This window comes from Zea mays, chromosome 2, assembly GCF_902167145.1.
Source record: "Zea mays cultivar B73 chromosome 2, Zm-B73-REFERENCE-NAM-5.0, whole genome shotgun sequence".
NCBI lineage: Eukaryota > Viridiplantae > Streptophyta > Magnoliopsida > Poales > Poaceae > Zea > Zea mays.
This window is the reverse complement of record NC_050097.1, coordinates 29,647,593-29,664,063: the sequence shown is the minus strand read 5'-3', so window position 1 is coordinate 29,664,063 and position 16,471 is coordinate 29,647,593. Positions and strand designations below refer to the sequence as shown.

The 16,471-nt window shown below is 45.7% G+C and overlaps 2 protein-coding genes across 9 annotated transcripts; one reads left to right on the top strand and one right to left on the bottom strand.

The window, feature by feature from the left end:
* Positions 1-3,912: 3,912 nt before the first annotated feature.
* LOC103646211 (auxin-induced protein X10A) lies at positions 3,913-4,882 on the top strand. Its single transcript, XM_008670936.3, has one exon. The coding sequence runs from the start codon at positions 3,993-3,995 to the stop codon at positions 4,374-4,376; it is 384 nt and encodes a 127-aa protein (XP_008669158.1). The 5' UTR covers positions 3,913-3,992; the 3' UTR covers positions 4,377-4,882.
* Positions 4,542-15,323, bottom strand: LOC103646212 (adenosine kinase 2). Of its 8 annotated transcripts, XM_020548235.3 has the most exons (15): positions 14,930-15,202; positions 14,732-14,843; positions 14,058-14,111; positions 13,897-13,946; positions 8,262-8,308; positions 8,148-8,179; positions 7,929-8,030; positions 7,772-7,839; positions 7,621-7,697; positions 6,213-6,310; positions 6,067-6,137; positions 5,744-5,810; positions 5,545-5,667; positions 5,268-5,328; positions 4,544-5,036 (listed from the first exon to the last, which is right to left on the bottom strand). In XM_020548235.3, the coding sequence occupies exons 4-15, from the start codon at positions 13,902-13,904 to the stop codon at positions 4,894-4,896; spliced, it is 897 nt and encodes a 298-aa protein (XP_020403824.1). In that variant the 5' UTR covers positions 13,905-13,946; positions 14,058-14,111; positions 14,732-14,843; positions 14,930-15,202; the 3' UTR covers positions 4,544-4,893. The 8 variants fall into 8 exon arrangements, with proteins under 8 accessions (XP_008669159.1, XP_020403824.1, XP_035821115.1 ...); XM_035965222.1 differs by lacking the exon at positions 14,732-14,843 and having other exon boundaries at positions 14,930-15,231; XM_008670938.3 differs by having other exon boundaries at positions 13,897-14,111; positions 14,930-15,206.
* Between the last annotated feature and the right edge of the window lie 1,148 nt (positions 15,324-16,471).

Below are 16,471 nucleotides of genomic sequence, written 5' to 3'. Positions count from 1 at the left end.
CCGACCGTTGGTCCAGCCGACCGTTGGTTCACCGGACAGTCCGGTGCACACCGGACAGTCCGGTGAATTTTAGCCGTACGCCGTCAGCAATTTCCCGAGAGCGGCCTCTTCGGCCGAGGCAGCCTGGCGCACCGGACACTGTCCGGTGCACCACCGGACAGTCCGGTGCCCCAGACCGAAACAGCCCCTTGGTTGTACACAGCCAAGTCTTCTCTTCTCTTCTTCTTTCTGTTTCTAACACTTAGACAAATATATTAGTACATAAAACCAATGTACTAAGACTTAGAAACATACCTTTGCTCTAGATTTGCACTCTGTTCATCCATGGGCATTGATTCACATTTAAGCACTTGTGTTGACACTCAATCACCAAAACACTTAGAAATGGCCCAAGGGCACATTTCCCTTTCAGGCTCCAAATAATATATATTGTATATTACGAGCCCAGGGCTTCCAATATCTACGGGAAGCTCTAGCCTAATGCTGTCATCCGGTCGAGCCGAACTAGGTCCCGGTGTCTATAAAAAGAGCCCTAGGCCGCCAGGGTTCAGTTTTTGATGCCCCACCACGATGCACGGGCACCCATATCAGCGCGCACGACGGAGGTGGACACCCGAGAGCGCGAGGCGCGGCGACCTCCGGTCGCACGACCGATGGTCGATCCCAAATATGAAGGTGCGGAAGCAGCGACTTCCCGATCCGAAGGCGTGACGGTGGTGGCTCTCTGATCTAGAGCCGCAGTGATAGTGGCTCCCTGATCCGATGGCACGCCGGCGGCAGCTCCTCGACGGCGCGATGACGATGGTTTCTCGACCTCAAGGTGCAATGACGACGGCTCCCCGATCTAGTAGCATGGCAATGGCAGTTCCTCGATCCGATGGCGTAGCGACGACAACGAGTCTCTGATTTGGAGGCTCAGCGTCGATGGCTTCCCAGAGGCATGCACACGACGTGGGCTCCTCGGAGGCGCACGCTCCGGAGTGGCGCACGTTGGCGTCCCACCTCCCGCGACCACGTCGGCCTTCCCTAGGCGAGAGCGACGACGACAGACTTCTCTAGGCGTGAGCGGTGGTGGATCGGCGGCCCTGTTTTTATGCTATTTTGTATATATATTTATGTCCGCGTCAATAGGTTTTATGATACATTGTCAGTTCATGGCTCTTCTTACATCTTTTGAATGTTTATGATATTTCTATTCATATTTTATATAAATGTTTGTTGATTTTTACGTAGTATACCGCAATGCATAAATATCTTCGATGTGCAGCATAATTAGTATCAGTATATATTATAAACTGATTCTAACGAGCCGAGCTATATGGGTGTTGAAGAGATCCTATATTTATGGACGAAATAAAGCATTGAAAATCAGATTTTTTTTTGTTTCCATGCATACCAATTCATTTTCTTTTAACTCACATTCTTGTCATCCAAAATTTGTGCGCATGCAGCAGAAAACAGATTTTTACGTAGTCTATCACGGTGCATAAATACCTTCACCGTATAGTATAATTAGTATCAGTATATATATCATAAACTGGTTCTAACGAGCCTAGATGTATGATTGTTAGAGAGATCCTATATTTATGGAGAAAATTAAGCATTAAAATTAGATTTTTTTCCATGCATGTCAATCCATTTTCTTTTCAAGCACATTCAATCTATTTAAAACATGTGCGCATGCAGCAGGAAACAAATTTTTTACACGGTGTACCACACTGCATAAATATATACACAGTATAGCATAATTACTATCAGTATATGTAATAAACTGGTTTCGACGAGCCTAGCTGCATTGTTGTTGTAGAGATCATACTTTTATGGTCGAAATAAAGCATTAAAATCAGATATTTGTGGAATAGTGTCTTACACGGAGTGCCTAAATGATTACAACACTCGTGATATATGTGGAATAGTGTCTTACACGAAATCTGATAAAAAAATTGTTGTCGACACTATCCGTGTCCGACTAAATCTGTATTCGACATGCAGCTATCGTATTTGTATCCGGGAACAACCGCATTTGTATTCATATCCAAAATTATTCGTATTTGAATTCGAATCCAAATAAAAATATAAAAATAAATATGATTTCTGTGATATCCGTCCGTATTCAATCCGATTACATCACTCATAGTACCCGAGAGGACAAGCCGAATTCAATATCCGAACTAGCTATCCGGATTATTCGACCAGATATCTGATTTGTTTTGCATCCATTACTTGATATCAAGAAAAAATATCTAAATCCATATTTGACATCCCAGAAAATATCTGAATATTCGAATCACCGTCGGATCATCTTCGATCGATCGGATGATTAGAAAACAGGGATAATCAGAAATATGCCATTTAAATTTTACAAAAATTAGATATCTAATTCATTTGGATGTGAGAAATTTGAGTTGCATGTTACAAAAAAAACCCTAAAAAATATCAATACCATTCGTACCCTGACCAGCGGAGGCGGCCGCACCGTTGGACTGGCTGCTCTGTTGCTGAGCTCAGAGGCTCCGGACAGTGAGGAGCAAGCAAGCAAGCAGCCCCAGAACTGTTTGCGCCTTTCGAACGCCATGAAAGCCGCCGTCGCCCCGCCCAATGAAGGCCGTGCCGCCGCCCGCCTGCATGGTCGACCCATCCGGCCGTCGCTCTCCGTACAGCCGCCGCCGAAGAACGGTCTTATCCTCCCTCCCGAGGCCAAGAGGCAGGCCAACGGAACGGAACCAAGGCAATGTGTGCAAGAATCTATAACTCCCTTGCCAACTTCGAGGCAGTTCGTTTATACTCTCCATTCCCCACCCCCCCCCCCCCCCCCCCTTTCCATTATTGGACAGATAGATAGAGAAGAATGAAGGCCGAGATTCTTCTGTGTACTTGCATGAATCCTTTGCCCGTGCGTACTTCATTCCTCCCTGGCCGGCCCAAGCGGATAGAAAAAAAAAGGTACGCAAGGAGCGCGCGGAGGACAAAAGGACGCGATCACGTACCGTTACGGCCGGCGCCATAGCCATTACCATCTCCATACATAACGCTCAAGTACGTACGTGTGTACGTACGCGCGCTGACCGTACCGATGCCTTTTCTGAACAGCTCCATACCCATCCATGGGCATCGATCCCTTGCCAACGTGGTCACCGGCCGGTCAAAGCATGCCGGCCGGCGCGCCGCTAATTTTAATTCCGCCGTCGTGCATGCGGCACATGCTTGCTGCTGACCCCAATGGTTTGTTCGGGTACACTTCTCCATCAACATAAGTGCAGCATGGCAACAGTGGCCTTCTACATGTGTCCGATTTGCAGCCTCAGCTCTTGCTCTTTGTCCATCGGCATAAGTGAATCATGACAATAATGGGCCTTTTACAATTACATGTGTCCCATTTGCAACCTTTCGTGTCTTTCGGCCGGGCTAGCTGATGCTGAACGGCGTGTGGTTTCTCTCCTTCAACATGACCAATGAACAGAACAGAGATAAGCAGCTAGTAGCTAGCTACCCTACCCTCGCGAAGTGACGTCCTGCTTCCTGCAAGAAGAGATGCCCTCTGCCCACACAAGGATGCGTGTGACGAGAGGAATCCCCATGGCTGTTGAGAGAGCCAACAGCAAGTTGCATGGCTGCAAGCCTGCAGTCTAGACCTACGTGTGCATGCCATCTACACAATGCCCCAATAACACATCAGCCGACGCCGCTTGCCCGCTTTGTTTTTCTTTTTTTTTTTTTAGCTGTTATCCGGCCAAACCTCTCCTCTGTCCTCTCGAACATCACTCGAGTGTCCCCCTTATCCAGCTCACCGCCTAACGACCTTCATACACACCCATATAGCACAAACCTTGAGGCCAAACCGTCAGCATTTAACGATCCTCGCAGACTAGGAATAGGCCCCCTGGCTTGTCTGCTGAGTGCTGACTGCTGTATATATACACTGCGCCCAACCACATTGCCACACATACACATACACACCTGGTGGTCACCCCTTTGGATGTCCACAGACAGGCATGAAGGCAGGGTCCAAGCAGAGGAGGAGATTCCTCAACCTCAAAGCCTTCCTCCATGCGTGGAAGAGGCTCGCCGCCGCTGAGACGGCGGGCGGCGCTGGGTGGGCCCAGCTCGACGGCGGCGAGGGCGAGGCCGCCATCCCCAGGGACGTGCCCAGGGGCCACACGGTGGTGTACGTCGGGGAGGCGCTGAGGCGGTACGTTGTCAGGGTGTCCTCCCTCGACCACCCGCTGTTCCGCGACCTGCTCGACCGGGCGCGGGACGAGTACGGCTTCGCCGCCGCCGACACCAGGCTGTGCCTCCCCTGCGACGAGGACATGTTCCTCGCTGTCCTCTGCCATGTCGACGCCCAGCGCGAGTGGAGCCCGGCACTGTGCAGCTGACCGCGGTACCGGCCCGCCCTCGTTGTATTTGACCGCCTCTGTGTTCCGTAATTCAGCTCGAGATGTTCAAAAAACCATTATGGGTGTAGGCTGAATTATAGGGTATAGGCTGTAGAGCAAGCTAGCAATTAGCTCCAGTGTGGTCCATAACCATATTGTGCCCCAACTTTTCAAGGATGCACCGCAAGGTGCTTTGAATTGTTTTAGATGCAACTGTAAAGAGTCCGTAACCGGGAGAGGCATGCACGCATCCGAGTGCCGGGGCAGGCCGGGGTACACTGCCATTTCTGGCACATATTGTGGCCTCAAGAGTGTGCCCATGGCTGAACTTACAACCAGCTGGTTTCCCTTGCAAGAGGTGACGCACGAATGCACTTTTGTAGAGTGCCATGACACGCCTTACACGCATGAACATTTGACCTGTACGGTGGCACTAGAATGTGCCGCAAACAGACCAAGGCGAACCCGACTAATTATACAGACCAGATGCCAATAGATTCTAAATTCTGAAATGGCTCTAGTTGAAGTCAGGCTTCTCAGGGTAAGTGCAGCCAGAACGTTGGATGACAACATTGGCGGCGTAACAGGCAGCTCTGACACACTCATCGATGTTCTTCTCTTGTACCAACTGGGACAGGAAGCCACCAACGAACGCATCACCTGCCAGATAATGCTTAAGTTTGAGAAACAAATACTTATGCACAACATAAACATGGAAAACCATGTGCATCATATCATATTCTTCTGTTGTCGTCGCCAACTAGATATTTTGTTTGAGGAGCACATGTTTAATGAGTCCATGCTGGTAGACTACATGATGGCTCAAGGAGAAAGAAAGCTGCAACGTGCTATGCGATATATTACTACTGGAAACTATCGAGTTCCAAGTACCTGCACCATTGGTGTCAACAAGCTTCTCCTTAGGCAAGAGGATCACAGGGAAAGTTTTCACCTGCAAGCATAGTATTTAAGATTTTCAGGAACCAGGATAAACATTTGTCTCAACTAGCCAAGGTCCAAGAGGAGAATAATGGTGTGAATGTATAAGGGACTTATAATGGCCGCAAATAATCCACGTCGATGCTTTTTTTTTAACAGAATGCAAGTGTCACAACAGCCAGTGCCATAAAGAAGCAGGACACTGTAAGCAAGAACGCAGAATATTTACCTTTCCATCATCGGCCACAACTACCGGATCGCAACCTTGAGTGATAACAGTAATCTTCTTGTGTGTTCCTGAAGCCTTCGGTAATTGGGAGATCTTCAAAGCGATCTCCTCAACATTCTCGGTCTATAAATTTTCATTCAGAACCTTTTAGAAACTTTATTAACCTAGTGAAAATAACAAGGGACATATGAGTAGTTACCTCCCAACCGCGAACTTTAGCAAAGGTCCTCGCCTCAGTTTCATTTCCAAAGATGTAATCCACGTACCTATGTTTCAACGTAATAAGGTTTTACATAGTACAGAAACAGTTGGAAAACATAACATGCTCCATGGTTGAAACAAGTTTTACACCACAAACTAAGCATGTTCACATAAATGTCAGAAAATAAAGCAGCATTACACATCAAAGTCGCAACTACAATCTTTTAGGATTTAAAAAAACTTCTTTCTCCTATTACTACAATGATACATCTGCACTCTAGAAAAGAGAAGTTACACATCCAGATCCAGTGCAGTACTTACGGAAGAGCTTTCTCTTGGGCATCACGGAAAACCTCGCATATAAAGGGAGCAGAAAGGTTCATCATAAACACCTACAAATATTGCAGCCGTTGGAAATCAGACAACACTAGCAAGATGGTTTCCTTTCACTAGCATCATTTTTTTACCTTGTTAGTTGCAGCGGCATGCTCAGCAACAAGTTGAATAGAATCCGGGGATACCGTAAGGAAAAATCCAGCAATGTAAATATATTTTGCCTTCTCAACTATAATTAATGCGTGCATATCATAGTCAGTAAACACAATCCATGATACAAAAGCATTGAGTGCAAACAAGCAGCAATGATGATATGCAAGAAACCACATGCAATGACTTGGAGAGATGGATATAGCCTATGTGGTTCACTTGCAAACAAACTAATGTCATGACAAGGTGCAATTTTGCTACTGCATCTGCACTGTTCCAGAGAACTATAATGTGCGTGACAGGGAAAAATCAAAAGAAAATTGGCGCAAATAATTGTCAAGGGCGGTGGTGCCCAAGGTAGCAGGACCCTGGCTAATAAGCTCGTAGCTCGGTTCAGTAATGGCGAGGGGATTAACCCCTGAATGCCCATTTGTAAAGGAGGCGAGATTGAGAGAGAAAGAGGGACATTAAGAAATTGGTTGTTATTTGCTGCATCTCCATGAGAATTGGTACATGGATTATATAGGGACTTGGCCTGGTAACAAAAAGGAATGAACTCCTTAAATCTTGCCTTCCCTGCATGTTGATCTTTGAATGTCGTGGCTGACGCCATCTGAGCACGACCACCGCGTGTCTATGGCACGCTGGGCGCATCCCCAGCCCTGGTCTTGCACCCCCTGCGGGAGTAATGGCGGCACCACATGACAAAAATAGTAAAAAGATGATGGGATGCTTTATTTACTACTCCCTCTGTCCTAAAATATAATTTGTTTTAGGTAATTAAGAGATTCATGTCATATTTGATGTATGTGTTTTATATATATGTCTAGATTCATTATCATTCATTTAAATATAGACAAAAAACAAAGAGCTAAAACGAATACTCCATCCGTTCCAAATTAGTATTCACTTTAGCACTTGGTTTTTATGTCTATATTCAAATAGATGATGATGAATCTAGACACATATGCAAAACATATACATTAATTATTGTATGAATCCACTAAATGCCCAAAACGAATTTTATTTTGGGACGAATGGAGTACTATTTTGGAACCGGGGGGTACTACGTAATATGCTAGATTTTCTGGTGGGAACTGAAATATTCTCTCAACTGTTTGCACTGCCTGCCCACTTGTACTACAATAGTACATAAATAACCCCCAGAGAAATAATAAGAGTTGGAGACTTATGTGCTAAACTGACCATCCAACGATGTTTGTCATTTTCAGAGCACAATGGACAACCACTCAAACAGAGCAATTCCAAGCAGAATATTATGAGTATTGAGTACCATTGTGTCCAAAGTCTAAACAGCAAGATGAACAGTATTTGTATCAAGAGATGGTGGGAATTCGTAAAGGTGCTCCAGTGGCCTATTTGCATTACCAAGTGCCCAATTCTCAGGTTTCTTCAGATGTTCAGACTTATAGCAGTTTGCCGCAGACAAGTTAGCAATAAGTGACCTGGTTACAGTTTTAAGGCAACTGATTAAAATTAAGACATGCTTGTTGAAATGAAGATACTGTAGCAAGCATACCTTTCTCCACCAACAACACAAACAGCACATGTGCCCGTTGGAGCATTCTCATCCTCATGATAATGGGCCTGGTTGCATAGATGGCGGGGTTATAGTTGCTAGTTGTGAAATGAGGTAATGTGCCATAAAGAAAAAAAAAAGGGGCCTTACAACTTACATTAATACCAGCAGCTTGTGCATTTTTTTTCATCTCCTCACCAAACTTATCCTTCCCGATGCAACCAATGTAACTTGATGCACCAGGAATTTGAAGCATCCACTGAAAAGTAATGTCAGGATTGTTATGTTTTAATTTCTTATGAGTTTATGTAACCAATCAGGACTGGTCATAGGCTAATAGCTTTGAATATTATTGTGGTTTTTCTTCAGAGCTTACTTGGGCAACCCTGATAGAGTTTTGAGTGGCTCCTGAAAGAAAAGAACACTACAAATAGTAGAAGAGAGAGAATGAATCATGAAGCAGTAATCCATGCATTTGCACTAACATTACCTCCAGCAATGTATTCAACATTGCTCTTGCTAGCCAATTCGTCATACCTAGCAGAACATGAAAATACAGGTCACCATTTGTATATTTGAGCTACTTTTGTTATTCGATTTCAGCTTACAGTCATATTCATATAGGGATTTTTTTTGTTATGACATCAGGAATGGGCAGTTTCAGATACTCCACTAATTACTAACTGTTGGTGTATTATGAACAAGTTGAAGGGTCTATTTGTAAAGTGGTAAAGTATAATGGAAAAGAGTGAGGGTGCTGTGGGAGATTAACACACACCAGAAAAACAACATGGTATACGGAGCTAGGTTTCTCCGCCGCAGCCCGCCGCCGCTCCCGCTGCCCGTGCCCCGACGCGCGCAGCCGCCGGCCCCGACGCGCGCGCCGTACGCCGCCCGCGCTACGCGCCGCTAAGCGCGCGCGCCCCGACGCCCGCAGCCGCGCCGCCTGCTCCCGTCGAGCGCAGCCGCGCCACCAGCCCGACGCTGCTGCTTCCGACGCCCGCGCAGTCAGCCCCACCGCATAGAAGGCAAGGGAGTGGCGAGAGCAAAGAGCAGCGGCTCACCGTCTCCGCGTGGGCCGGCTAGGGGCAGCCGCGCGGCCACCGAGTCGCCAACCGCAGCGCCCTGCCACCTCCACGCATCGCCACTCCGACAAACGAGCTGCTGCTGACTTGCGTTTGCGTCCTGTCTACACGGAGGCTGAAACAGGAGGAAAGGAGGAGAGGAGGACGAGGTCTACGAGTGGAGTAGAGAGCTCGAGAGGCTGCGAGAAAGGAGTCGAGTGTGTGACTCTGTGCTTCTGTGAAAATGAGTACAGAGGAGGCTGCGAAGAAGACAGAAATTGATGGTAGTGGTTCAGGAGGGATTACAAAGAGTGAGATGATGAGTGAAATGAGAAGTATGATCCAGGAGCTCATGGGGTTAGGGTTGATTGGTGCTAGGGCAAATACAGGTACATCTGAGTTGAAGTTGGAACTTGTGCCTAATGATGTGAAGCTAGAAGGTAGTAAGAATTATCTAAGCTGGTTCAGAAGAGTGCGTGTACTCCTAGGGGGCAAGGGAGTGCAGCATTATTTGGAGGAGACATGTGTTGAGCCGATTGATAAGCTCGGTGCAGAATGGAGAATCTGGCATGCGACAAACTCTGTGATAGTTGCATGGTTATTGGCATCCATGTCTCCCACTGTTAGCAAGAGGGTGGAAGCCATGCGTACTGCATCACAAATCTGGAAGACCTTGAGTAATATATACTCTCGAAAGGGGAATGTGATGGTGATGATGGAAATTCAAAACAAGGCAGATGCAGTAAAGCAGATGGGGAGACCAGTGGAACAATATGCTAGTGAGCTCCAACAGTTATGGGCAGAGCTGGATCATTATGCTCCTCTCCAAATGGTTTGCCCACAGGATGCACAAATGGTTCATAAGTGGGTAGAGGATAGGAGAGTGACCCACTTTCTAAAAAATCTGGATTCTGAGTTCGAGAGCAGGAGAGCGGTCTTTTGTCACCAGGAGAGTCTTCCTACCATGGATGAGGTTGTGTCTGCCATGATAGATGAAGAGAGCAGACTTCGAGTGATGAGTAGTGGTAATCATGTGAAGCCAGCATACGTTGCAATTGAGGATAGAGAATGTTATAATTGTGGGGAAAGGGGACACCTGAGTTACAATTGTCCCAACCCTAGAGGAAATGGTGGCAGGGGAGGATCTCGTGGAGGACGAGGTGGTACTCGTGGTCGTGGGAGCTATGGAAGAGGTCGCGGAGGTCGTGGTAGAGGCCGTGGTGGCTCCAGGGCCAACATAGCTACCACTGAAGAGAGTCTCTCTGTTACTCTATCTGGGGAACAAGCTAAGCAATGGGAGCAGTGGCAGAAGGGCAAGTCTTCCGAGTGCCTCACTTCACCTGATGGGCAAGCCACCAACTCCTTCGGTAACTTTGCCAACTACGCCCACATGGGCGAAGGTACTCAGGCACAAACTTTTGCATCCTCATGTAGGCATCACATAGATTGGGTCATAGATTCAGGAGCATCAAAGCATGTGACTGGCATGTCCACCCCTTTCAAAACATACATTCCTTATACACATTCTGAGTCAGTTCAAATTGCTGATGGTACATCTCAACAAATCCGTGGTATAGGATCTGTTGCGTGTACACCATCTCTTCACTTGTCATCAGTTCTGCATGTTCCATCTTTTCCAGTCAATCTCCTTTCTGTAAGTTCAATCATTGACCAATTCAAGTGCACAGTAATATTTGATGAGAATTCTTGTGTCTTTCAGGAGAAGAGTACTGGGAGAAAGATTGGGACTGGAGTCAGGCATAATGGGTTGTGGTTCATCAGTCATGAGGAGTCAGCATTGAAAGCAACTGTTGAGGGGGATGGCAAGGAGATTCTACTACATCACCGTCGGTTAGGACATATATCTTTTGAGAACTTAAGTCGGTTGTATCCCATGATGTTTAAGGGAGTGGACAAAAGTAGACTTGTATGTGATGCATGTGAACTTGGCAAACATACTAGATCTACCTATCCTAGTGTTGGTCTTCGTAGTTGTGAACCGTTTATTCTAATACATTCAGATGTTTGGGGTCCTTGTTCAGTCACTTCTGTGAATGGTGCAAAGTGGTACGTCACTTTTATTGATTGTTACACTCGTATGACTTGGATCTATATACTTAAGCATAAAAACGAGGTGTTAAAGTGCTTTCAAGACTTTCATAAACTGGTTGCAAATCAGTTTGATGCAAGAATTCGGGTTATCATGACTGACAATGGAACAGAGTATGTGAATAATGAATTTAGATCATATCTGTCAGGTCAAGGAATCATTCACCAAACAACTTGTCCTGGAACTCCACCTCAGAATGGTGTAGCAGAGAGAAAAAATCGTCATTTGTTGGAAGTAGCAAGATCTCTCATGTTTCAGATGAATGTGCCTAAGTATCTGTGGAGTGAGGCAGTAATGACGGCCACATACCTCATCAACCGAATGCCCTCAAGAATACTTAATATGAAATCACCTGCAGAACTTCTATTGGGAAAGTGTGACTTTCGTGTTCCACCAAAGGTCTTTGGTTGTGTCTGTTTTGTCAAAGATCATCGACCTATGGTGAACAAGTTGGATCCTCAAGCAATCAAGTGCATTTTTGTGGGATATTCATCTACTCAGAAAGGATACAAGTGTTGGGACCCTATTGATAAGAGATTGTTAGTGAGTATGGATGTAACATTTCGTGAGGAAGACCCATACTATAGAAAGAAAGTTGATCCATATCAAATTCTGGAGGACTTCTCTCCGGTCAATGGAGGGGACCGTAGAGAGGGGGAGGATGATAGTGGTCGAGGTGGTGATGAGGCTAGTGGTGATGAGGCTAGTGGAGCTTCAGGAGGGGTGATTGTTGGAGGTATGATTCCACCAGAAGTGGAGAAAGGGATAACTACGCAGATATTGAGTGATGATGAAAGTAGTGGGGATCATGATGATCCAACTATTGATATTCAGGAGGAGACAGAGGATGATGAGGCAGTGATTGTTGGGTCAATCCCATGTCCTATGGCAGGGAAGTTGAATGAGAAACAGGGAGAGCAACATGATTGTTCCATTGGGGCAAAGGTGAATGACAAACAGAGGGAGCAACCTATAGTATACTATCGAAAGCGGACGAAGAAGCAGGGGGAGCAACCACAACCTGGATGTGTTGAAGCTCCAGTCCCATATCTCTCTTCAGACTCCTCTCCAGACCCAGCTGGTAATGTCTCTCCAATCCATATTTCTCCCATTCCTGAACATGAAGAATTACCTCTTGCGCAAAGAAGAGTTCCTAGAGTAAATGCTGGGAAACCTCCTTCTCGTTATTGTTATGAACATGACATTGCTAAGTATGTCTCATACTCTAGTGTCTCTCCTGCATATAGAACTTTCATTGCATCTCTACAAACAATATCCATTCCGAAGGATTGGAGGTGTGCCAAACAGGATCCAAAGTGGAAGGATGCCATGAAGGAAGAGCTGCTTGCCCTGCAGAAGAACAAGACATGGGAACTTGTTCACCTTCCTGAAGGAAAGAAGGCGGTGGGGTGCAAGTGGGTCTTCACAGTAAAGCAGACTCCTGAAGGAAAGATTGACAGGTACAAAGCAAGACTGGTGGCGAAGGGATATAGTCAGACATATGGGATCGACTATGATGAGACCTTTGCACCTGTGGCAAAAATGGGCACAGTGAGGACCTTAATCTCATGTGCGGCCAACTTTGGTTGGCCTCTTCATCAACTGGATGTGAAGAATGCATTTCTTCATGGTGATCTGAAGGAAGAGGTCTATATGGAAATCCCACCTGGATTTGCAAATAAACAGACTATTGGAAAAGTGTGTAGACTTAAGAAGTCGCTCTATGGCCTAAAGCAGTCACCACGTGCGTGGTTTGATAGATTCAGGCGAGTTGTGTGTGATATGGGTTATCATCAATGCAATGGAGATCACACAGTCTTCTACAAACATCAGGGCTCGTGTATCACTATTCTAGCGGTTTATGTTGATGATATAGTGATCACTGGAGATGATGCGAAGGAGATCAAGAAACTGAAGGAAAGGCTAAGTAGAGCCTTTGAGGTAAAGGACCTTGGACCACTTCGATACTTCCTTGGGATTGAGATAGCTAGATCATCTCAGGGAATTATTCTCTCCCAAAGAAAGTATGTCCTCGACCTTTTGTCAGAGACAGGAATGCTTGGGTGTCGCCCATGTGGTTCACCCATTGATAGGAATCACCAAACTTGTGCTGAGTCAGGTGACCCTATAGATCGGGAAAGATATCAGAGGGTAGTTGGTTGTTTGATATATCTTTGCCATACAAGACCGGACATTGCTTATGCAGTAAGTGTGGTGAGTAGGTATATGCATGATCCTAGAACTGGGCATATGAAGATAGTTTATCAAATCCTGAGATACCTGAAGGGAACCCCTGGCAAGGGATTGTGGTTTAGACCAAATCAACATATGAATTTGGATGGGTATTGTGATGCGGACTGGGCGAGCAGTAGGGATGATCGGAGATCCACTTCTGGATATTGTGTATTTGTGGGAGGTAATCTGGTTTCATGGAGAAACAAGAAGCAAGTTGTGGTATCTCGATCCACTGCAGAGGCTGAACATAGAGCAATGGCTCTAGCAGTTTGTGAAATGATATGGTTGAAGAGTCTCTTGAAGGAGCTTCAAGTGTTGAAGAATGAGACAATGTTGCTCCATTGTGACAATGTGGCAGCAATCAACATAGCAAATAATCCAGTTCAGTTTGATCGCATGAAGCATGTGGAGATTGATAAGTTCTTCATCAAAGAGAAGATTGATAGTGGGGCTTTGAAGTTGAAGTATGTAAAATCTCGTAATCAAGTAGCGGATAGTCTCACAAAAGGTTTAGGTCCTAAGGATAATGAGTTGGCATGTAACAAGATGGGAATGTTAAATATATTTGGCCCATCCTGAGGGGGAGCGTTGGTGTATTATGAACAAGTTGAAGGGTCTATTTGTAAAGTGGTAAAGTATAATGGAAAAGAGTGAGGGTGCTGTGGGAGATTAACACACACCAGAAAAACAACACTAACATCAAGATATGTACATACCTGGCCATAAAAATTAGGAGTCCACTACGTTTCTCCCCGTCTCATGGGTGCTTAATGTGACAACATCAAGAATTTGTTTCCCATTCTCCGTTCAGGACAAGCTAGTATCGATAACCAACATTTCAAACCGCAATGGGAGCTAAAGGGGCAACGAGACTTACATTGGCAAATGCTTGTCCTCTGCAAGAATGGCATTGCCCGGCTTCACATCATACCTAGAGCACAGGTCCAGCGACAAACGTGTTAATTAGTTCGGAATAACTTCAGGTGCACTGTGCAGCCTGACTACTCAGAACAAGGCAACCGAGAAAGCGTTGTCCCAATCCAACAGACATCGTTCTGATGAAGCAACATAATTGAAGGCATATTTTTCGTGGACACCAGTTTAAACAGGTTAGTGAAGAAAGAATAAGGGAATACGATGTGCAAGCAAACGAAGTGAGCCCAAGTGGACAGTAGTACTTCTAATACATTGATTTCCTTGGTAGCTTCAATAAAGGCGCTCTTGGTCGAGTATTGATGGTTAGTTCAGTTGCATGGTACGGACTGGATTCAGGGTTTCAGAGGTTAAAAAAATCTAGAACCCGCGCCCATGACTCCATGAGGCCATAACTGTCGTGGAAACGTATCTGGTGCTCAAAGAGGTACGGTGCTTATGTGCACATTTTAAATCTAGTGCACCCATTTCGCATCTAACAGCAGCACCAATTTTAATTTTGTGAAGAATCCCTTCCACCTTCCTCTCCTGGTGGAAGGGGTTCTTCGTAAAATTAGCTGTTGTCATTGAATGCAAAATGAATGCACCAGATTTAAAATGTGCACATGAGCATCATACCCATTTGAGCACCGTTGGATACAACAGAGAGGTGAATTGGTGATGCTCTCCCAACTGCCGTTGGATACAACAGAGAGGGTGAATTGGTGATGCTGGAGTCCGCATCACACCACTGGCAAAATTACGTACTGAAAGTTAGAAAAAAAATATAGGCGTAGTTGAGAGATCATGAGACGTGATCGAGGAGGAATCGAGTACTTGGCGAGGAAGCCCTCGTCGACGACAGCGGAGATGTCGAGGAGGGGGTTCCCCATTCCCAGGAGGATCCCTTCGTAGCCGCTGCTGGCCATTTCCTCCTCTCGAGCTGAAGCCGAGCGCTGCGTCGGCGGAGCGAGCGAGAGAGATCGCTGTGGCGACTGGCGAGTTCGGTATCGGAATGAACGGACGGACGGACGGACGGACGGGGCGGCGCCGGCCGGAGAATTCGCTGTGAAAATCGTCACGGCAGTGGGAAAGTCGGAAGGAAAGAGAGAACAGAGAACCCGGAGTTTCCTAGCGGCAGGCTAACGTGCCACCGCCCACCGGCCCACCCAACACGTTGCGCCACGCCGCCACGGACGCGCGAGCAGCCGGTAAGGCGTCGCCGCGTGCCATTATTTCTAGCACCTGTTCCGCTCGGCCCACGCACCGTAGGCGGGCTATGGCTTCCGTCTGGAGCCCGTGGATCGGACCCGCACGGTGCGGGCGAAACCGGCCCAGAATTCCCACTGGATTAGGCCTTGTTCGTTTACGTCGGATTGCAACCAGATTTATTCCAGCTAAGGGCTTGTTCGGTTATTCCCAAAACACATAGATTGGATGGGATTGGAAAAAATTGAGAAGAAGTTTGACTTGTTTGGGATTCAAACCCACCCAATCCCACTCAATCCACATGGATTGAGAGCTAACCGAACAAGCCCTAATCAAAGTTTATATAAATTAGAGAAGCAATCCGGCTCGAAATCGTTCCGACCCACCAATCTGGCACAAACGAACAAGACCTTATGCTTACTCGGCCACACCCTCTCTAATCACGTCCACCGGATTAGAAAACCGACGAACAATTCCATAAGTTCCTTTACAGTAAAAAAAACTTTCAAGGATAGAAAGCTACAGAATTATACGTGTTTTTTATGCACGACAGTTTACTAGTTAGTTGGTCGTATAGTACTACACTTTCTATATACCATATTGGTAACCTTCTCTTAAATAATATTACATTCTTAATATTTGTCGTCGTTCATATGTGAACTAAAGCATGATAAATAAAAAGGAACAGGAATGATTATATTTTTTATTTTCAAATTATTAGGCTCTATTTGTTTTCTCCTAGATTATATAAGTTTAATTATAGTGAAAGAGTAGGATGATAAAATATTACTTTAGGATCATAAATAAGCTATCCAATACTAGCTTATTTCAGTTTATTTATGGTCCTAAAGTGATATTTTATTATTATACTCTTTCACCATAATTAAACTTATATAATTTAGGAGTAAAACAAACACACCCTTAATATATATATATATATATATTTATATTTATAGGGAAGAGGTAATGGAAGCCCTGGGCTTCTCCTACTAATGGAAGCCCCAGTCAGGACGCGGTCAACCCAGCACCCGCGCAGCCATGCAGTCAACAGCCAGGAATCCAGGACGATAAGCGCGTAAGGCAATATACGAATGCATATATATATAGATAAAGATGCGTAAACCATGCATAAAGGAATCTTTTGACGCCCGAAACACGTGGAATGAATAT